This window comes from Cydia pomonella, chromosome 8 (assembly GCF_033807575.1).
Source record: "Cydia pomonella isolate Wapato2018A chromosome 8, ilCydPomo1, whole genome shotgun sequence".
Lineage (NCBI taxonomy): Eukaryota > Metazoa > Arthropoda > Insecta > Lepidoptera > Tortricidae > Cydia > Cydia pomonella.
The window spans coordinates 5,691,092-5,714,936 of NC_084710.1; the positions used below are offsets into that span (position 1 = coordinate 5,691,092).

The 23,845-nt window shown below is 39.5% G+C and overlaps 1 protein-coding gene across 1 annotated transcript in view; it reads right to left on the reverse strand.

The window, feature by feature from the left end:
* Positions 1-912: 912 nt before the first annotated feature.
* LOC133520310 (intermembrane lipid transfer protein Vps13-like) overlaps positions 913-23,845 on the reverse strand; it is an 89,239-nt gene continuing 66,306 nt past the window's right edge. Inside the window, 14 exon segments of the mRNA XM_061854679.1 lie at positions 913-2,528; positions 5,876-6,001; positions 6,371-6,478; positions 6,480-6,498; positions 9,069-9,090; positions 9,222-9,297; positions 9,299-9,372; positions 13,185-13,275; positions 19,912-20,061; positions 20,854-21,049; positions 21,401-21,630; positions 22,472-22,647; positions 23,280-23,371; positions 23,373-23,451. Of these exon segments, the coding sequence (XP_061710663.1) occupies positions 2,331-2,528; positions 5,876-6,001; positions 6,371-6,478; positions 6,480-6,498; positions 9,069-9,090; positions 9,222-9,297; positions 9,299-9,372; positions 13,185-13,275; positions 19,912-20,061; positions 20,854-21,049; positions 21,401-21,630; positions 22,472-22,647; positions 23,280-23,371; positions 23,373-23,451 (1,637 nt within the window). The 3' untranslated portion in view covers positions 913-2,330.

The window sequence follows — 23,845 nt, forward strand, 5'->3', positions numbered from 1 at the left end:
GTTATTTTATCATTGTTCCATAGCCACCCCCTGTCTCCGTAATTAGATCAGCTCGATGGTACCATAATATTGCATTGTCACCCGACTTACATATGTATGCAAAACTTCAGCTCAATCGGAAACCGGGAAGTGGACCATACGGAACGGAACCATACTAACAGAGCAAGTAAAAGCTTGTAAAAATTTAAATAATCTGCGAATGCGGATCAGATATGAATAATGTTATTAATTATTGACCGAAAATTTGCTACTAAACATGAATACAACATTACGTGCACATTACAACCGTTTTTATTAGATACAGCTTTGATTCAAACAGGAATATTAAAGTAAATGAGGCTTCCCTAAATTTTAACGCCCCAAAAGCGGGGGATGCCATTACTCGACGTAAGCCATCATCGAGAATATCCGTTTTATTGTTTTAGTGTTGTAAAACACTTTATAACGTACGTAACATTTTAACGCGTATTACAATTATAGAGGATTTCAGAGAGTGTGTGATCTATATGGATATTTTGGTAATATTAAGCCTTTTCCAGGCCGCATCAATCTACAAGGTTTTCCCAAAAAATCTAAATATATTCCAATTAATCCAACTTCGATGTTTTATTTGAAGACAAGTCCCATTTCCCGAAACTAATTCCCCTAATTTCAACCTTAAACCAGAATACTAAAGTTGAATTATATTGGCACGTAGTGGTCGATAAATCGTACTATGCCTGGAAAGGGTTTATATATTATATTTATTTTATAGGTATACAGCCATTGCCAAAGACCATAAATTTAAAATCGAACTTACCATCACGCCATTCCTCTGAGGCGCTATAATTCACTCTCTTGCTGCATTTCTTTCTGCAGGTGATGCTCTTGAAAGTAGCTAGACAGCTGCTAGGAGTCAAGAAATAAATACACTTTATTATTTCATAGATTTATTACGAAATAATCGTACACAAGCTTGACAAAATAACGTAAAAATAAGAAATTGTGCATTAAGTAGATAGCAAAAAATACACGAGCAACTTTAAAAAATATGGACATAAATGCTTTAAAAAGTAAAAATCCTACAAAGTGATAATAATTTAACTTCCGCCGAATCAAGGCTAACTTTCTTTTAATAATCTGGGTGAGAGTGTAGTAAATAATTCATCCATCAAGAAAACTATTAGACCTATATCATTTGTTACAAAAAAACATAGAAGTGGAAATAGCATTGGTTCAAAATAACAATTATTTCATGACATCATAAATAGGTAATAGGACTACTAGCACCTAGTAAACTTTTTTATTTTTCGGATAATGCTATTTTTAACAAAACGATTTCCATATACAATACCTATAATATCTCTAAACACTGATATTAAGGCACTGCTATTTGGATCGCCTTAGTAATCAACATTTAAAATATAAATATATGTATACACTGCAAAAGATTGACAACGTATTTAATTCATTCACAACATCTTGTGTATTCGAGTTTGTACTATTAGGCCTCAGTAAAGAACATGTGTCATAATACCAAGTAAATACATTAGGTAAGTATTCTACAATTTAAACTTAATTATTTAATATTTCAAACAAAATAATATCAACTGATTTAAATCAAAAATATCATTGTATACAACTTTGACAGTTACACCATTAACCAGTTAATAACAACAATCCCATAAAATTTAATGTGTTAACAAAACAATATTCACAGCTCGAACAGATCCTGACTTCTTCGACTTGGCAACAGTTAATACAATTTTGAACACATCTTAAATATTTTGTCGGAAGACGGCACAATTTAAACATTGCTTAAATGCAAATATATTAATCTTTATGGCTAAATATCTAAAATCAGTAGAGTTCGCGGTAGTAGTATAGAATAAATGTAAGTACAGAAAGAACATCATAATAATAAGCGAAAGCATACAATTTAAAACTGACTTATGTAGACAATTGAGATTAAATACTTGAAGCGATAAATGTGTCGTGTAGCGTTTTAAACGGCTTACTTCAGCTTCTAGCTGTTGGCTACACTTATTGGTACTAATAAGGAGTCTTCAGGATTTCAATCACTTTCAATACACATCTTATACACGTCATCATAAGAAAAACATATATAAAATACACAAACACACTCACAAGCTTCGCATATTGGAGGTGAAAATATACACGATACGAAAGAGTTCAGTTAAGCACAGCGATAGTTAGCGGAAGCCTCGAGGGCTGAGGTGGTGCAGGTTAAAGTGGTAGGCGACTGCAAGCATCGCGGTGCGGAAATCAAAGATAAGTAGAAAGAACTCTCCCAGCCACTCGGTCGGGGTCATCCTTTCTACTACTTCATGTCAACGGGAGCTCATGAGTCTCTCACACTGCGCCAGCAAGTATTTCTTCTGTTGTTCGTCGAGTAAAAATATCACTTTACCGGATCCGGAGCTCGGGAACATGCCCAACACCTTTTTCTTCGTAGTCGGTATGTACACTCCCTTCGCTACGGCTGTCGGTACTTCGGGTAGCTCCGACCAGAGGTAGGTCCACAGGATCTGTGAAGAGATAAACTATGAGCACCCTTCTAAAAATAACTCAGGGTGAACTATTTAGTAACGACCTTGAACTGATCTAAAAAGGTACGAGTACGTTCGCGCGGAGCTTGAATCAGTTCGCTAGTTTCGAGCAATTTTGCGGACCAGCGGTCGATCGGACACCCTCCTATTTAACGATAATTCACTGGCTTTATTCAAAAATATTCTGTAGGTGGATACATCCCATTCAGCGAGAATCGCTTTGCTCGACGTTGTATATCGTAAAGTTGAAAGTTTATTTTCACCACACCAACTGATAAAGGACCTCTTGATTGTTCAAAAACGAACGAGAAAGTTGCATTTTATCCACATGTGGGGCGAAGTAATCAGATGCAAATTTTGAGTTGTTTCCTTATGTTAGCTAGTAGAATTGACTTTTAAATGATGATTTTGAACGTTTTTTTTATCACATTCATTTGGATTTGATTTCATTTGAATTTTTTGGTATTTCATAGTTAGTAGTTTCCTCGTGTTGGTGTGGTGAAAAATTTTGTGTTTCACTCGGAGGCAAAGTTTGTTTAACCCTCGTGCATTGAAACCCTCACAACGCTCAAGATTCCACTTCTCGAACCACTCGCTACGCTCGTGGTTCAATTTTGGAATCTTTTGCTTCCTTGGGTATCAATCTTAGCACGAGCGGTTAAACAACAACCTTGCCCCCTTGTAAAACAAATAATTATTTATGGTTCGGTTAGCTGATACTAATAATTATGTACTCGTAACTAGGAAAAGTTTCCCGCATCCGTATCGTATTTCTCTTCTTTCGCATGCGGAAGGGATCTTTTCATTACTTTGCTTTTTGAAACTACTAAACTATTGGTTAGTATGAAGTTTCATAAAATAAAATACCCAAGCTGTTTCCTTTACTAGGGTTTTTGATAATTACAAATAAAGAAATAAACGTCATTTCGTTTTCAACAGCCAACAATAATAATTATTAACTATTATAATTTAATAACTCTCTGTATGATACACAAAAAGAAAATAAACCCTTCCGGGAACCCGCTTCGCCATCTTTCACCTTAGAGGGTCGGTTAGTACAAAAGTTACAATAATAACAATGTCTATAAAGTAGGTCAGGTTGTGAAAGTTCACTGGTTATCGGAGACGACATTGATGCAATGGATACATAATGCATACGTGTAGGGTGGAAGGGATCTCTGCTAATAAGTTTAGATGTCGGAATTCTATTTTCCGGGAGTCTGAGCCAATGATACTCTTTCCGCCGATTGCCAAAATGTTTGACCAGATATTTTGGGATGTTTTGAACCGATTTTCAATTATTTTTACTTTATTATTTTAGCAGTCTAAGCAATTTTTCTATATGGAAGTAGTATATGCATTTACCTATTGGGGCATTTTGTGTCTTATGTTCCTTCGTAGTATCCAAACAATAATTAATTAATATTGTACAAAATAAAATCACTTTAATTTAGCGCCGTATAATAGTTATGATCTTATGATATAGGAGGGAGTTAACATGAGAAGACAATTTATCTTGAAATTCGACTTGATTTTGGGTCGGTTAATAGACTCGAATGTTTAAAAACCAAAATACAAAAATATTTTTTCGTCTGACTTAGAAACATTCTAGACATCACCCTGGGTATGATACATTCGTAAATTTTGCAATAAAAAAGTGCACCTTATCTCCGTTTTTTAATACACTTATTTACTATGATAACATCACGTATATTGTTTTATTTAAAACCTAAGCGGATGCCAATGTAGTCACAAGAACTGATTACATAGTAAAATTTATATAAGTATCGTAACCAGTAGAATCTTTGCACGTGAATTTTTGTTGAGCAATTTAAAAAAAGGTGGCCGCCTACACGTTCTGATCACCTAATACCAATCAACTTGCAAGAACTGATTAAATAGTTTTATAAATAAGGATTTTCCCATTAAAAAGTTACTTTGTTGCGCAATAGTATAAAAACATTGGCGTCTACACGTTCCGATTTTCTGATGGCGGCCAAGTTTAGGTTACATATACAAATTATTATTGCTATATTCGTCTCCTAGCCGTTTTCGGCCACAGCAACTGCTTTCTACCGCTGAGAGTGTCGCTGGTGCGCTCTCAGGTGACTGACGTAGCCAATCTTAGCAGCGAATGTGCGGCCACACTCGCTGCAGGTCAGCACCCCTCCGACGTAATTATATGTAATAGCCTGTGGCCTTTAGCTCGTCACGCTTATCGTCAAGTTCTGTGCGCCGCCTGGCTTCGAATTCACGCACCTGCGTCTGCACAATATGCCTCCACTGTGGACGGTCACCAGCTAGACTCTCCCATGTTGTTGGCTCTATATGAGCTCTCTTCTTTATTGCTACCTATACGAAGTGCTCAAACGAACCGTGGTAAGTATTGCGTTTAAGTTTAGAATATTGGCCTGTGATGTCATACAGTCAAATTGTTATCAAACATCCAAAGTGAAAAAACTTTAAAATCGTTTTGTTTACATGTAAGTATGTTATTCTGAGACACCAGCGCGCTGATTTCCCACCTTCGTCACCGGGCATGACATTCTCCTGCCCGCTATGCGGTCGCGGCTGCCGCTCTCGAATTGGACTTGCTAGTCATTTACGTAAATGCCACAATGTTATGGGCGCTGTTTAACCCTTTACCAGGCTAAGGGTTATATATTTCCCACATGCGGCTCTTCAAACATGTGTTCTATTTTCGATGAGTAAGACTGACATTCGATTGTCATTTTTGAACTGTCAGCCTGGTAAAGGGTTTTTAAACCATCATTTAATTGATGTTAAAGGCCAATGATGATGATGATGATGTTATATAAAATGTATCTATGGTAGTTTCATCATATCACATGATAAAAAGAATTATGTAGATTAGACTCGTATAGAACTCAACACAACGCATAAAATTCATTCAATAGGGGGTATTACTGCAATGTTCTGCCGCCAGAGTGCAGCACTAGCACATATTGTAAACCATAGAATAACTTATACATTAGTTTTTACTATGACATTTGCATTCAAGGCGATTTGATAACGCGAAAATCTCTCGAATGAGGCAGATAACGAGATTTAGATTATTGGATATTTAAAAAAAAAAATTTGAAACTGAGTTCTTGTATTTTTTTATTATTATTTTCATATATTTTTATGTTCTAATTTATTGTGATCAATTGCTCTATTTTCTATCTATTTAACAAGATGTAGTTATAAAATTCAAGATGTGTTAACAATCCTATTGGTTTGTTTAAATTATTTGTTTTTTTCTATTGAACTCCACTTTACGTAGTACTGTTTCTCTATTCTGTGATCCAGCTTTCTACACATACCTGCCAGCCACCGAAGACCACGTTCTTCTCGAGGTACAGCAGCCGCTTGTCCGTGCACATCACCGCCTCCTTGGCGGGGATCACCCACACGTGGGCCTCGTATGAGTCTGTGCTCACGTACTTGCCCTGATGAAAATAAACATAATTATCAGTTCAGCTGATCAAAACGATCATAGTCGGAAATTACATATATTTGGAGATAATATTGTATATATATATTGGATTTTCAGCACCTACGTGATCACTGATCATTTCTCAACTATTTTCCTTCAGAGTACAAATTCTTTCGTAAAACGAAGGTTTCATGTTGCACAGTCCGATCACGCTAAGTCGCCCATGTGAAGTACAGTCACTGCCAAGAGTGCCAAGCCGGTAGAAACTTAGCGTGGTTGGATAATACCGAAATCGTGGACGTCATTGGCTTATAACATTGTTTGTATGACCCATAAAAACGAAAAGATATTCTGTTAGCGGCGTCAGTCCGAGACACGGTACCTTCTCCAGCTCGGACAGCATCTTGTAGCCCTCGGCCTGGCTGCGCGAGTACGGCCGCACGCCGGTGTCGACCGGCAAGTAGCGCGCGGCGCGCCGCTTCGTCGTCTCCTTCTGACAAGTCAGCCGCCCTACAGACACATAACATTTAATACGTAATATTGGGTATATTTATCCGAGACTAATATAATTTCATAAGTAGTAAAATAAATTATAACCTATACCTTACTTACTTCCGATGGAGCTACATTAAGTAACTAGACCAACCTTACTTGATAACAATACTACAAAACTGAAAAACTAAAGCTGTTTATGAACTAAGCAACATTTTACTACTTACAAAAGGAAAATGCTATAGGTATGTATTATAATTACGGTTCACTAATTAGTGAAAAATATATATTGTTATTGTTAACATACAAAATAATTTATTTTTTGCGGAAACTTTGTTTTTTTAGAATCATGAAGGTGTTCTTTCGCTGTTCGTGGGACCATCCATAAAATACGTAATCAAAAGGATATGAGGGTTGAGAAGTGAATGAAATGTAGTAGAAAAACACAAGAATAACCTACCCACAGTCATTTAATTCTTTATTTACAAAGAATGGAATTTCAAAATAGAATGCGCCGAAACGAAAACGCGAAAAACGTCTTAAATATTTGCTAATTTTGCGTATTTTAAGGACGGCCCTAACATCACGCAAGCAAATCCATAATAAAAATTTGGCATGCCCGAAATAAGTGATCCGTAAAGATATTGTAATTTCCAACTACCCAGCCTCGTGTCCCCAATACCCTACTGTTAACTACCTACAACCGTAGTGAAAAACTAATCGCCACGTCAATCATTATGTAAAAGACCACTCGGCCACAGCACTATCCGACCACCATACGTTGCTCAACACACATGTTATGGCCGTCAGCGTCGAGCAAGTTTCGTGGCACAGGTGGACGACTATTTGACGGAGGCGAACAGCCCTATGATCGAAATGAAGTAAGTCGTAATACAGTGTATGAGCATGGGACCTTCTGACAGTAGTGCACAGTCCAGTAATGAAGTCGACGATGCCGCCGACGGGGCGCGCCCCACGATGCCCATGAGCACGCCGATGCCCGCGCCCCTGAAGAAGCCGCCCGGCGCCGCCCTGCTGCGCGCCGCGGATCGGCATCACGACCACGCCGCGCAAGCCTCCGCTATGCCCTATAACCGCGAGCCACTCAACACTACATCTTATCCTAGCGTTTCCTGATCGCGATAAAGGTGCCCTGGGTCGCTTGGCAATCTAATATTGTTTGCGGCTGTCATCTGACCTCACAATCCAGAAAGAGAAACTGGACGACCGGTTTCCCTTGCGACCGTTCCTTCGCCGAAAAGCGATTAGTTAAGTTACTCGCTTCGCTCGGAAATTGTCATTCATAAAAGGGGTCGTCGGGAAGAAATTAAACATCACAGATAACAAACAAGGGCTGCAGTCTTTTTTAACAAGACCATGTTCGCCCAATGTCTAAGGCGATGGCAAACCGTGTAGTTAAATAGTTAAACCCACAAATATATTTCTATCTAGTACATTTTCTCCTACTAGCACGAGGCCTTGGTAATGACGGGTAATTTGCATATTACTCAAAATTCCTAAACGCGTATTAGTTTCGCACGAGGGGCCATCCATGAAATACGCTGGCATGATAATCGAAAAGTATCCGAACATGGCTACGCGGCGATAAGTATCTTAATACCTCATTATAACCTCGCCTATACTCGTAGCGTCCTGAATTATAAAAAAATATTCAAAAAAGTTTATCCAACAGAAATCATAAAATGTTATAAAAAAGCTATAATAAAAGCTCGTGCGAGGATGCTTAGCGAGGGATGTGTTTTTTAAGAACCAATAGAACCACTTCATTTAGCTATCCTCGCTCAGCGCAGCTCAAGTGGGCAACATTCTTTTGGTTCTTAACGAACACATTCCTAAGGGGAAAAAGAAGTATTTTATGGATGCTCCCGTATGTACTTAAGCTAATCCTTGGAGTCTATTCAGTCAAAGTATAGATATAGTACGGAAATGTTATTTGCATATGGAATAAAATAAGACCACACATTTTGTAACCCGGGCAAAAAAGGCGAGAAAAAAGCAAGTGTATAGAACTCATACTCCAAAGCTATAAAAAGCTTGTATATGTACAGTCAGCTGTAGAGAAAAGGTACCCCCCCTTTGCAAAGAAATTTTATATGCAGGGTGGGGGGGGGGTGTACTTTCTCTGCAGCTGACCGTACAACATCGTCAGTAACGTCACTCATTTCAACATCATGCAACCACTTTACCTACGTCATTCACAAGACATAACATGCATAAACGTGTAGATTAAAATAGTAATAGTAATTGTGAGTTTCATTTTGACATTATAGCCTAACAAGTGGCTATTAAGGCCTGGGATAGTGGTGTTACCACGAAAACATTGTAATACTGGTCGTGTCCAGTAAAAGGAATTAATAACATTAAAATCCGCAACGTGGCGGAGGTTTTCATAGAAAACTTGTCGGGCTATAAAAATGGCATAATGCAAGTAATACATAATATATGTTAGTTAATAATATGTTAAACTTAAACAGGCATTTTAAAACTCGGTGTACTGCACAACACGCTCCCACTACTTCAGACCGCGCCCTCTATCGAGAAACCATGAACCTAGAACTCTAATTCACCTCTTAACAGCATCGAAGTCTCGTAACGAGGCCCTTGAAGAACCCCTCGACGCCCTCAGTGCGCGCTCTCTATCGACTCCATGAATAACAGTGTACATGTGTAGTGATAGTAGGCCTCCCTAATAATTCACCTCTTGAACAGCGTCGAAGGATCCCGAGCGAAGTCAACCACGCCGGCCGTAGGCCTCGCGACGAGACCAACGGCGCCGCGACCGAGGCCCTTGAAGACCACCCTCGACGCCCTCGGAGCGCGCGCCCTCTATCGGCTTCGTGGAATCGACGCCCGTCACGCCGTCGAACACGCCAGGGGTGATGGTGTAACGGTCAATACGTGGTAACCACACATAACAAGAAAAAATTAAATATTAGGTTTAATAATCAATGAAAAAGGATGAAAACGTCACAAAAACGAACTTGGACTCATGGAAACTATACCTACACTGATTGAGTAATTTATTCGGTATTTTTATTTTGGTAGCAGGAAATAAAGAAAGCGGTCCAAAGCGAGAGTCACCACGCCGAGGATGGCGTCTCACTCGCACAAATTGCCATCATCTATTGACGTCATTGATCCTTTAATTATTAAAGAAATTCTCTAGTTTGGTTCTCTGTCCGTCATTCATATTTATTAATACTCTTAAGCTCGACCCAGTTTTGATACATAAGTTCATGAGTCCTAGAATTATTTAGAATGACACGGTTGAAAAACTGTAAGTTACCATGCATTGATCCTTGTGTAGTATTTAATGTAATATAGATAATTTATAGTTATGTTGTGTAAAGAAAAAGGATGGAAAACGTCGCAAACGCGCAACTTCAGTCATGGAACTATATCTACACTGGATTGAGTAATTTATTCAGTATTTTATTTTGGGTAACAGGAAAATAGAGAAAGCGGTTTAAAAACGAGTCCACCAAGCCGAGGATGGAATGGAATGGAATGGAATAATTGCCATCGTCTAATGGACGTCCATTGATACCCTTAATTATTAATAAATTCTCTAGTTTGGTTTCTCTGTCTCGAGTCAGTTTTGATACATAAGTTCATGACTCCTAGCATTATTTAGAGTGACACGGTTGAAAAAACTGTAAGTTACCATGCATTGATCCTTGTGTAGTCTGTGCAAAGTACTTAATGTAATATAGATAATTTATAGTTATGTAGTGTAACCCATGAGGCTATAAGATATAGGTCGTGCCATTCACAACGACGCGTGCCTTGACTCCTATTGTCATGTTATTAAAGGTTAGATTTGACAAATCTGCGCGTCATCGTGAATGAACACGCACTATAGTACTAGTGTAATATATTACGATAAAAGTGCGAAAAATAGGAAATGGGATAACGCAATGAATGGGATAAATTAATACACGATCGAAGGGAATGTTTTTAAATTGACACGAGTAGCTAATTGCCTATTCGCACAGTATCGTACAACATTTTACGGTACATATGGCCCCTTTAAATTTTTTATCATAGTTACATAATGTGTTAATTATCACACTAGTGCGGTAAAGTAGCACCCATATGTACTATAATAGTACATTACGATACAAGTGCGAAAAATAGGAAATACGAAACGAGTGGCGATAAATTAAAACACGACTGAAGGGCGTGTTTTAAATCGACACGAGTTGCGAATTGCCTATTCGCACATGTATCGTACAACGTTTTACAGTACATATGGCACTTAAATGTTCGACACAGTAACGTAATATGTAAATTTTCGCACTAGTGCGGTAAAGTAAGCACCATATGTACTGTAAACATTATTTTAGAACATCCGCTCCATTTTAAACTCTGACTCTTAAACAGGCTTATTGTTTTTTGGGCATCTAAAGTATGACACAATAGCATTTATTAGGCATGTAATAATATAATTTGGCTGTCAATTAATATTTTAGTGCCTATTAATTTAGATAAGCACCAAATAGGTATACCATTATTTACTATTAAAAGTAACAGCTAAATTAACCTTTCGAGACCCGGACAAATATAGCGACATTCCGTTATTGGTTTTTGAAGCTAGCTACCCAGGGAGCTCACGGGTCTCGAAAGGTTAAGCTTATCAAAATATAAACGGTTAACAAAAGTGGGTATCTAAAATAATGACTTTACATCTAATATTATGGACAAAAGCATCAGTGGCCTAGTCCTAGCGGTAACGAAACTTTCAAACCGCAGATTCAACCCCCAGTGAGTGCCAATGAGTTTCTTGGAAGCTATGTACCAAATATCATTTGATATCCGTGTACCGGTATGTACCGATAAAATAATCGCAACTTCGAAAAATGTTTGTCGGGTACTTCTTTTTGACAAATTTGTATTTCACCGAACGCGTTCTATTAACTCTGAACGCCACGCCAATCGTGTGCACGCAACCGTGAACCTTGTCGGAATGCACAAAGGTTGATATTGGGCTAAAGCCGCATGAGTCAAAATTCAAAATTTAAAAATTTATTCTGCAAGTAGGCCTCAAGGGCTCTTTTACAAGTCAATACAACATTTATAGTAACATCATATAGTGACATGAAAAATACATAACAACATTTATAAATACAACAGCCAATACCTGGGTAAACATTACATTATAATAATCTTAAAATAAATAATTACTACAATACAATAGAGATGTATAGTCTCTATGGTTAAAAACACATTAAATCTGGTGATGTAAAAGGTCCCCAATGTCAGAGTACTAATACTAATAAAATTTGGAGGTGTAAAGTCTCTCCAAGTGTCAAAATAAAATGTATACTAAATAAATAAACCGCGTCTGGACTGTTAAACTAGCAGTCTCATAAACTAATGCTACAGAATACATAACTAGTATGTACCAAGTCAAATATATTATACAGTATGACAGAGACGTATAGTCTCCACGGTTAATACATCAAGTTTGGAGATGTATAAGGTCCCCACGGTCTGAGAAAAATAATAATACACAATAATAATGACATTAATAAGATTTGGAGGTGTAAAGGTTCTCCAAATTTCAAAGAATAAAAAAAATAAAAAATTGTATGAAATACATGTTTCACGTCAGTTCACGTTTATGGCGGTCAAGGGGTTAACAACCCGGTAATTATTTTAAATTTAGAAAAAGTCAACCTATAGAAGAGACTAGGTTAAGTTAGGTTAGATTCGATGCCCTTCTGAAAATTGGTTTTAAAAAAATACGCCTTCGGTCAAATAAACAAAATAAATCGGACAAAAAATGTTTCAAGGTTGCGATAGGTAGCAGCTCTGGGATGGAAGGTCAGATGGCACCTGTTTTCGTAAAAACTAGTGACGGAGCCTATTCTTCGAATTAGGGTTCACAGGCGGACCCCGGGCACATATAGGATGAAACCGGGAAAACGCTAAAATGAGAAGAATCGAATGTCGTAAACATGGTCAAAAATTTTGCTATTAAAATATTTTAAAGAGCTTAATTTTAATTACTAATAGCTGGTCGTTCTTTAAAAAAGTCTCCCATGTATTAGTTTTGTTGACAATATACCTAGTTATTTGGTACATGCCATGGTACATGCCTAATTGCCTATATAGTAAATAGTAAAGCATAAGCTGACATGATATTAAAATACAACTGAGATATTATACCATAGATATTATGCCAACCTATTAATGCCATTTAAAAATCGACGAAAGTTATCTTAAATTCAATACGACACAAAATAGCAAATTTGTAAAAGATTTCTAATAAGAAATGTAAAAAGAAAAGGTGTAAGTAGAAAGATGAGGGGAAACATTAATCTCTTAAGTATCTATACATAACTGTTAACTGATACTGATGTTGTGATAACTGGAAGAGATCCCATACAGGGATGAGTTCGCCTTTTTTTGTATTTAATTTACTTCGTAACTGTGTTTCTAGTGTTTCTTTTTCTATGTACAATAAGGAATATACACATACAAACATATAGTTTTTTGCACGACTAGACTATATTGTAATAAGGAAGTTTTAGGCGAAAAATATACCGTAGGTAGTGGGGTTAACTTGTTTCAGCTCCGACTATTGTTACGATACGACTGGTATACGATATGATACGAATACTTAAATACCGGACAGTTACCAACAAAGTGATATGAACGTGTTTATAAAAAATTACATACCATGACTAGACCTTTTCCACTCCTCGCGAGTCCCTCTTGTAGATTCGCTGGGGGCTTGTTTATGTTGTCGCGTCGACGGCGTTGGTAGTCCTGGATAAATTAACAATAAATATTTATTTATTCATACTATTAATATTATTAAGTATTTAGTTCATCGCTTTCACCCAATAGTTCATTTTAGATTTTATCATCTCTCAATTGCTCTTACACTTACACACGGGCGGGTGCTGCCTCTGCATGCGTCCCATGACACAGACAAGAGCAGCATCCCCTCACATCGCATTAAATCTCAACGTCTACGTGTTGGCTTGGGGTCCGCGCACGCCTCTCAAATGTACGGAACACCACTGTTTGTTCATGATGGGTAAAGAATATTTAAAAAACATGACTAAAGATGAAAGGTTGTTATATCAAGTACTCTGGCATGAGTCCGACTCTAAAATGTGTGAAGCAACCATCCGATCATTTGAAAACTTCCACGAAAAATATATTTATTTCACAGATATTACATAATTCATAACAATAAACTATAAATAAACTAAACTAAACTTCCACTGTTTAAAGTGAGAAAAAAATGCTCAGCTTAATAGAGAGCGAGATTGGTATTTGCAATTATAATATAAGTAGTTAATAACTATACTAATCGTCGTTCTATAGCGCTAGGCGCCCATAAATATGTGAGATAAACCAAAGCTAAGTTGATAGTTTCAGGACCAGTTTTAGTAAATGGAGTAAGTTTAGTTGGGCTCATTATGGTAAAACCTGCCAAAATAGATATCATACCATGCCATTGTCCATTCACGTAATTAAGACGAAAGTCCCCGTCCCGAAACCGCGTTTCCATATAAACGCAGTCCCCATTTTCCTCTCTGGATATGAACATCAGCTATGAAAATATACATCAAATAGCATAAACATATTTTCTATAATCGTACATTAAACGCGCATGCAGGTTGTATAACGAGAAGTGTATTAACGCGGATATATTTGGCAGTTCGTTAGGGTTATTTAAGAAAAAGGTTTATTCTTTATTAAGGGCCAGTTGCACCAAACCACCTGCTAACGTAAGCACAGTTCGCTAAATTTTAACGCTTACGTGGGGGTCTTAACGATTGCTAAATAAAATGCGTTGCACCAACTATAAAATAACAGAATGTCGGCGCTAATCGTGTGGCCATACTATGAACGCGTTCCTACCAAAAAATTTATGGTAGAATTATTTTTTCATATAGCAACCCAGTCATAAATGTCAAAGTTGTCAAATTTTTCAACAACGAGAAAACTTGTAGGCGCGAACTAGTTTCTTTTCAGGTTTTAAATCTAAATATTATACAATGTATGCCATGCCAATCTTGAATATATTAATGATTATATTAATGGCACATTAAATTAAAGTGAAACTGCTGACTACGATTGTTCAGTGTCCAAGTGCTTTCCAAGCTGCAATACCGAATTAAACAAGGAGCTGCATTGCCCGGTAAGTTATCTTATTCGTTTAATACGTATCCCTAACTACTTTCAGAGCCCTAAGCACAAGGAATTACCTACGCTACCTACAAATACCGACAGTTGGGGCAACATTTCCAATTACATATATTGTTGACACAATAATACATAACTGTTAGTTCTGTTAGTAGCAGATATTCAAGTTACTTTTGTACTTTAATTCAAACCTGCTTGATCTAAGCATTTTCTTTTTGCCAATGGTTGAAACGGATCACAATATATTTTTATGCACAATAATTTCATGTTACTTTCTTTTCAGGTTTGATATACACCATTTGATATGGAATACAAGATGAAAGTTACACACAAGTGAATCGATTCAAGAAATCAAAGAACCATACACTAGATTAACTGGAAAAACTTGTTGCGAAAAATAAAGTATTATAAATGATATCTGAATTTAATTTTTGATAATAAAATACATTTTTAGTTACCTTATCTTACTTTATTTTCTATCTTACACTAAATCCTTTTTAGGTAGTGACTAATGGAGGTAAAAGGTTATCCGGAGAGAAATCAACAACTCATTGACATATAATTAAATATAAAATTGACATATAAAGTTATTTCACAATTATATTTAAGTGCCTACTTATTATATTTTCTGTCATACTGGTGACTTCACTTGTTTATTCCAACTATTATTTATTTTTTTCTTTATTGGGGTGATCATGATATAAATCATTTATGAAACATGGATGGGCTGTTGAAAAACTGGTATGGGGAAAACAAATAAAATCAATCTGAGGGCCTTTTATTATGACTGATTTTAGAGCTATTTAGGTATGTTAGGTTTTAAATGATGATGAATAGGGATTGGTGGGTTAATATGTAGGTAGGGTATTGTCAGTAATCAGTCGTGTGTATAATAAATGTGTAGTCAGGTTTAAAAATAATGGGTTTACACATTCTCTAAAGTATGTTGTAATGCTCTTTTGCAAATTAAGACCTATGGATTATATTTTTACTAATTAACTGTTATGTTATTTCCAATACATGGCTAGGGTTACATACAATTGTTACATTGTAATTTATTTATATACAACTTCACTGTATGACTGGTTGAATACAAGTAAAATTCAGGTGACAGAAGGGAGGCCATATTATATTTTATCTAACCCAGTAGGGCTAAGATGGTCGGCTCTTTATCATTTGTCACCATACCTGTCCCGTTCTAATAAGTATGTAAGTGCGAAAGTGACGGGCATAGTGACAAGTGATAAAAATGGAACCATGATGCCGCCGCAGGTATTGGCTGTTATATTTATAAATGTTATCCAGTATGAAAGGAAACAATTAAGATGGTCAGCTCTTTATCATTTGTCACCATGCCTGTCATGTTCTAACAAGTATGTATGTGCAAAAGTGACAGGCATAGTGACAAGTGGATAAAAATGGAACCATGCTGCCACTGCAGGTTATACCTATTAAACTACTCAGTTGTTCTCATGTATATTCGATATTTCCAGAAGAATTACTTTATTAGGCTCGGAGGCCACTATTGTCTAGACACAGTAAGAGATCCTTTGGCGTAGTATCAAGGTGCCGAGGCATCCCTCACACAAACAAATGCTAAGAACATCTGGCATTTCTAAGACACTGGTAAACCTGAAAATTCCAGAGGGATACCTTGACATTCACAAGCAGAGCTCAATGTGTAGGGATGCCTCGGCAATATGCTGAAGGACGCCCTGCCATGCCATGTCGCTAACGGGTGCGGGACCCTATAATAGGTATAATGTAATAATTGAAGATAAGAGATACCCAGGTAGCCCACACTCAAAATAAATGTAGATTTTTGGAGCTGTTAATTGTTAATCTAATTGTAACTTTGTATTCTAATAAATATTAATTTAAATATAAATATCACCATAAATAAAACTGTTTTAGTTAATTACTTGCAAAGTTGTTGTTTCTAGGGTTAATGAATAAGATATGTTGTAAAAGCAAATAAAACACAAGCAAGTATGTATGAATTGAAGTATTATAATCAGTTTTACATTAGGTACACATTTTGCCCACTTATATATAACCTATTATGCCGACTGGTCTGGAATTGTCCAATACATTTTCTTCGCACTAAAATACTTGATTTCATATGTAGCATCTTGTTTTATGTGATTTTATAGTTATAAATATAGTTCACTTCTCTTCTGGGTTACGATTTTCAGAGGCCGACTTTGTATATGTTTATAGTTGTCATCTCGCTGTTTTCGAATATCATAGTTAGTCCACTAATATTTCCAAGGGATATAACATTCTTATCTTGATTCCAATAAACAGAGAGCGTTTTAAATTGATTTTAATGACCAGTCTGTCGATAAATAGTGTTCATTACATGCCGTCGAGTTTCACTTTATGGGACGTATTTGTTAACCTGTGATAGCATCAATCTGGTCTTATCCTCAACTTAAACTCATTCTGCACTCGATTTCAATTTAAAACACACCTTTTCTTTGAATATCCGGAACAAATTAATGTATTTTATGAAACACAAGTAGTCTCGCAACTAAAATGACATTTAAAACCATTATGTCAACTATCACACGTTTTTGCGTTTAGATATTTCCACCTTTTTATTGTTATAAATATATTTTTAATAATTTACATTACTTTTTACTCAAATTATTTAATAATCAAACATAAATTCGTGAAATACGGACGATTTCCAAAAAGCGCCGCCATATTTATCGAACGACTTTGCTGTTAACCAGTGCTCTGCCACCGGTTAAGGGCAGCGTAACTTTTTAACGGACACATAGCGTGGTGCAACCCAAATATGCAGTTAGCATTCGCTAGCGCCATATTTACACATGATCAGTACATCAAATGGGCATGGTGCAACTGGCCCTAAATGAGTGTGGAAATTAGGTTAAGCTATCACATTATTTGTTATCTTTTATAGTTGTTATACTCGGATAGCAATTCATAGTATTAAGTTTATTATAAAATGTTTTACATATAGGAAACTATAGGTCTATATCATAAGAAATTCTAGCTGTAGCTTATTTACTTACATGTTTTATAAGACTGTTTGTTTCTAAATAAATAAATTAAAAAAAGAGGATACTATTAATGAACAATATTTTTACAACAATGTCAAAGCAATTTTTAAGTATTGCTAATCAACGGATTGGACTATACAAGCCCTGACGTTCTGACCTGATCGAGCGACCCACTCGCTAATTGAGCGACTGATTACCGCCATGTGGGCCACCAGAGTCCAGGAATAGTCTGCTCCTTATTCACTACTGACCTTGTCGAGCGACAGCGCGGCCAGCCCGTGGCCCATGGCGCCGGTGATGCGCGACATGGCGCCGGCCGCGCCGCCCACCGTGTGGCCCACCAGCGAGCGCAGGAACAGTCTGCTCCTTATTCACTACTGGCCTTGTCGAGCGACAGCGCGGCCAGCCCGTGGCCCATGGCGCCGGTGATGCGCGACATGGCGCCGGCCGCGCCGCTCACCGTGTGGCCCACCAGCGAGCGCAGGAACAGTCTGCTCCTTATTCACTACTGGCCTTGGCGAGCGACAGCGCGGCCAGCCCGTGTCCCCAGGGCGCCGGTGATTCGCGACATGGCGCCGGCCGCGCCGCCCACCGTGTGGCCCACCAGCGAGCGCAGGAAGTCTGCTCCTTATTCACTACTGGCCTTGTCGAGCGACAGCGCGGCCAGCCCGTGGCCCATGGCGCCGGTGATGCGCGACATGGCGCCAGCCGCGCCGCCCACCGTGTGGCCCACCAGCGAGCGCAGGAACAGTCTGCTCCTTATTCACTACTGACCTTGTCGAGCGACAGCGCGGCCAGCCCGTGGCCCATGGCGCCTGTGATGCGCGACATGGCGCCGGCCGCGCCGCCCACCGTGTGGCCCACCAGCGAGCGCAGGAACAGTCTGCTCCTTATTCACTACTGACCTTGTCGAGCGACAGCGCGGCCAGCCCGTGGCCCATGGCGCCGGTGATGCGCGACATGGCGCCGGCCGCGCCGCCCACCGTGTGGCTCACCAGCGAGCGCAGGAACAGTCTGCTCCTTATTCACTACTGACCTTGTCGAGCGACAGCGCGGCCAGCCCGTGGCCCATGGCGCCTGTGCTGCGCGACATGGCGCCGGTCGCGCCGCCCACCGTGTGGCCCACCAGCGAGCACAGGAACAGTCTGCTCCTTATTCACTACTGACCTTGTCGAGCGACAGCGCGGCCAGCCCGTGGCCCATGGCGCCGGTGATGCGCGACATGGCGCCGGCCGCGCCGCCCACCGTCTGGCCCACCAGCGAGCGCAGGAACAGTCTGCTCCTTATTCACTACTGACCTTGTCGAGCGACAGCGCGGCCAGCCCGTGGCCCATGGCGCCTGTGATGCGCGACATGGCGCCGGCCGCGCCGCCCACCGTGTGGCCCACCAGCGAGCGCAGGAACAGTCTGCTCCTTATTCACTACTGACCTTGTCGAGCGACAGCGCGGCCAGCCCGTGGCCCATGGCGCCTGTGATGCGCGACATGGCGCCGGCCGCGCCGCCCACCGTGTGGCCCACCAGCGAGCGCAGGAACAGTCTGCTCCTTATTCACTACTGACCTTGTCGAGCGACAGCGCGGCCAGCCCGTGGCCCATGGCGCCTGTGATGCGCGACATGGCGCCGGCCGCGCCGCCCACCGTGTGGCCCACCAGCGAGCGCAGGAACAGTCTGCTCCTTATTCACTACTGACCTTGTCGAGCGACAGCGCGGCCAGCCCGTGGCCCATGGCGCCTGTGATGCGCGACATGGCGCCGGCCGCGCCACCCACTGTGTGGCCCACCAGCGAGCGCAGGAACAGTCTGCTCCTTATTCACTACCGACCTTGTCGAGCGACAGCGCGGCCAGCCCGTGGCCCATGGCGCCTGTGATGCGCGACATGGCGCCGGCCGCGCCGCCCACCGTGTGGCCCACCAGCGATCGCAGGAACAGTCTGCTCCTTATTCACTACTGACCTTGTCGAGCGACAGCGCGGCCAGCCCGTGGCCCATGGCGCCTGTGATGCGCGACATGGCGCCGGCCGCGCCGCCCACCGTGTGGCCCACCAGCGAGCGCAGGAACAGTCTGCTCCTTATTCACTACTGACCTTGTCGAGCGACAGCGCGGCCAGCCCGTGGCCCATGGCGCCTGTGATGCGCGACATGGCGCTGGCCGCGCCGCCCACCGTGTGGCCCACCAGCGAGCGCAGGAACAGTCTGCTCCTTATTCACTACTGACCTTGTCGAGCGACAGCGCGGCCAGCCCGTGGCCCATGGCGCCTGTGATGCGCGACATGGCGCCGGCCGCGCCGCCCACCGTGTGGCCCACCAGCGAGCGCACGCCCAGGAACAGGCCCTCGGCGAACTCGCCCGGCCCTTGGATGGCACCCTGGCAAAATAATGGTAACATCAATTATAATGTTCCACATGTAATGTTTTTTGTATAATGTCATTAAATGGCAATATTATTTTAAAGTGAAAGCATCGTGTAGTAATTATTAAGTTTGCTTACGCTATTTGGGTACCTTCTGAAAATTTGTCAGTTTTTGAAAATAATTGTATTTTTAGGATAAGTAAATAAAATAAAATTTATCCGAAAACAAAATTTCGCAAAATAAATGTAAAATCAGAAAAAAATACTTCGAAAATATTATGAGATAACCGAAAATACAGAAGTTTAATTTTTGATTGGCATTCGTCGCTTTTATCAATAAAGGTTTAAGATTTTACAGTTTGCTTTTTCTGCGTCGCGATCACAGTTGCGATCAATTTCAAACCATTCAACGTTGTGATCTATTTCATAAGATTAGAGTAAATTCGTGCCAGTAAAAAAAAAATATTCATCAAACAGGTTGTCCAATAATGCATTGTTAACCTTTTCCCAGGCTGCACCAGTCTACAAGGTTTTCCCAAAAAATCCAAATATATTCCAATTAATCTAGGTTTGATGATTCATTTGAAGACAAGTAACATTTCCTGAAAGTGTAATTTAATTTGAACCTTAAATCGGAATGCTAAAGTTGAAATTCTAATGACGCGTATGTGGTCGATAAATCGTACTATGCCTGGAAAAGGGTTAAATAAAGGCACGTAAAGCTGTTTGATAGCTTGCCCTTGGTAGTGGCTCGACAGTTGCGATATCAGCTCCGTTTGAAATGTAAAGCCAAAGGAATAAACGTACCTGGAAGGGCTCGTAGAACAAGTCTTCAACACCCTTCTTGAGTCCAACGACCAACCCATACGGGTTCCCGATCACATCCAGCCCCAGAACTAGCACGTATAGTTGTTTGATGGCCTGTCCTTGGTAGTGGCTCGACACTTGCGATATCAGCTCCTTCTGCGAGAGGAACTCGAAGTTACGCTCGTAATACGATAGCCTGGAAAATGATACATCGATAAGACAAATGTCATACGCAACAGATAAGTACTAATATAGTTTTATTGAAAAACAGAACTCAAGACTATGTAGAAATTAAAAGATGTAAAGTGTGATATTTGTAACCTTGCTCTTTTAGTTTACATTTTCAACAATACTGCATGCGTATATTGCGATTTTATTGTAGGTAGTTTCAGATGCTTTTATATGCCATATTTACCATCCAAGAATAGTTTAATCAAACATTAATCCGTAATTAATATTAAACCTTTGGACTGACTAAAAATTAAATTCTAATACGAGTACAAGACGCTGTTCAATTTGTTCTAACTTAGTTTGTGAAGTTACTTACTTAAAGACAACATCATTCATATCAGTGAGCGTGACGCCTATACTCTGCAGCACCGTGCCGATAAAGGACGGCAGCTGCGTGGCGCCGCCGAGAGAGAAAGAGACGTGCACTTTCAGCGGAGACAGATGCAGGTTGTCGTAGAAGTTCTTCATGTCGGAGGCAGCGCCGATGGCTGCTAGTGCTTCTAGGGGCTGTCTGGCGTTTTCGAGGTCCGTTTGGAAGGCTTCCAGCTGGGGAAAGATTAAATCATTTAGTACTTTATTCGCAAATATTTGATGACAAGTTTATAAAATATATATATATTTTTTTGTATTTTAATCATTTTGGAATCTAAAAGCATTGATAAAGAAAAATTGTGTACTTGTATTTTATTCCAACGAATAGGGATTCCACATAGTTGATTTACTATGTAATAAAACGCCTTTTACAGTACATATGGGGCTACTTTATAGCACTAGTGCGAAAAGTAGCATATTACGTTACTGTGTCGAACATTTAAAGGGCCATATGTACTGTAAAACGTTGTACGATACATGTGCGAATAGGTAATTCGCAACTCGTGTCGATTTAAAACACTCCCTTCGGTCGTGTTTTAATTTATCACCACTCGTTTCGAATTTCCTATTTTTCGCACTTGTATCTTAATGTACTATTTTGCATTTGTTGAGCTACCCCAGACGAGTAAGCCTTAACATGGAATAGAATTGGTGAAATTACATTCCCGTTTCATTCAAACCCCGTTTAATTCACTGTGTATCAGTTCGCTGTAATGCTGTGTAAATTTTTTGAATCAATAAAATTGAAGCAAGCTGATGATAGATATTAGTTGAGCGACAATGCTTAATGTTTTTTGTATACTATTATTCGTCAAGTGTCTGTTTATGGTAGTGGTGTTGTTTACTTATAATTCCCATAACCAACACAAATATCAAAATTATCAATAGGAATTACTAAACAATTCTAACAGCGTGTTACATGTGACAAACGTTGAACTTTCATATAACGGATTTTTGATTCCATTTACAACAAAAGTAGCGGATATGGGGCTCTAATCTATCCAATATGACTCACCGCCTCCTGCTCGGTGAGCAGCCGCTGCGGGAACATGCCGAGCAGAGCGTTGATCAAGCCCATGTCGACCTTCACGTGGAACTCCTGTATCAGCACCTTGTAGTACTTGTACTGCCGGACCTTGCTGTGCTCCATTATACGCTCCACTATCGACACTTCGATGAATGGCTTTATACCTAAGAGAAGACAATGAGAAACAGATTTTAATTTTTAATGACCGTTTCTTCATACAGACGTAGTCCCTACTTTCCATGTGATGTGTATTAATCATAGCTATGCCCCTTTGTTTGACTTTTTCCTATATTTTGATTATTATAGGAACTAAGAGCGAAATATAAATCCCATGCATTTTTTTTAACGCTCCCCTCTAAAAAAACAACCTTTTCGTTACTTATTTATGTTTTATTGTACAAAAAAAAATATTTTTGATGACTCGTAGAAAAAGTATTGTATACAATAGTGATATAATCAAGCTTTTCAATCTCGTACCTCACTTAGGCAACTCAGCAAGCTCAATTGCCTAAACACGGTACTCAACTGGAACCCGCTCTATTAAATCACGATTGTTTAAAATACTATAATAATGTTAATATCCAGAGAGAAAAAGGGGACTACATTTGTATGGAAAGGCGATTTTTTTTTAGGAAACAAACAGTCACATATATATAAGCCTAAGTGATAACAATCAGACCTTTAGCTCCATTGAAAATAAAAGAATACATAATTAATAAACAGATCGAAACAGGGGGCGATTTCGCGCGGTCATCCACTTTCGTGTTAAGGCAAGTAGTAAGAGTTATCCACTCACCCATGCTGTCCTGGGTGGCGACGGAGGGCGGCGGCGGCACGGGCGCCAGCGTCACGGGGAACGTGGGCAGCGGGAGCTGCTGGTCGATCTGGTGAAAGGCGGGCGTTGAGCGCATGTTTCAACAATGTCTCAGATTTTGGCCAAATACATATATAAGTCTCACGGGAACCCGCTGGCAAAAGGTGCCGGCTTGATTCTTATGATTCTTAAACGTTTTTCCTCTTCTAAATATTTTCCATGTTCTATGACTTTTTAGTATATTATTGACACAATGAAAAACTATGTTTATAGGTTTTTTTTTTTCATAACTTTCAATAAAACACTTTTTATTTTTGTGCGACACCTATAAACTAAACCTATATTATACTGAAGCAATCGACATCAAAATCAAAGTGATTTGTTAGATTTAATTAGTGGAAAACGTTTTCTCCTGAAATGGAATTTCATAGAAAAAGTACCGCTATTTCGCTAGGATCGCAAAAGCTATTCTTCCCTCTCTTTAGAGGGAAGAATACTCTAAATACAGAAATTGGACAACTGGATTAAGATTTAGTGGAATCATATCC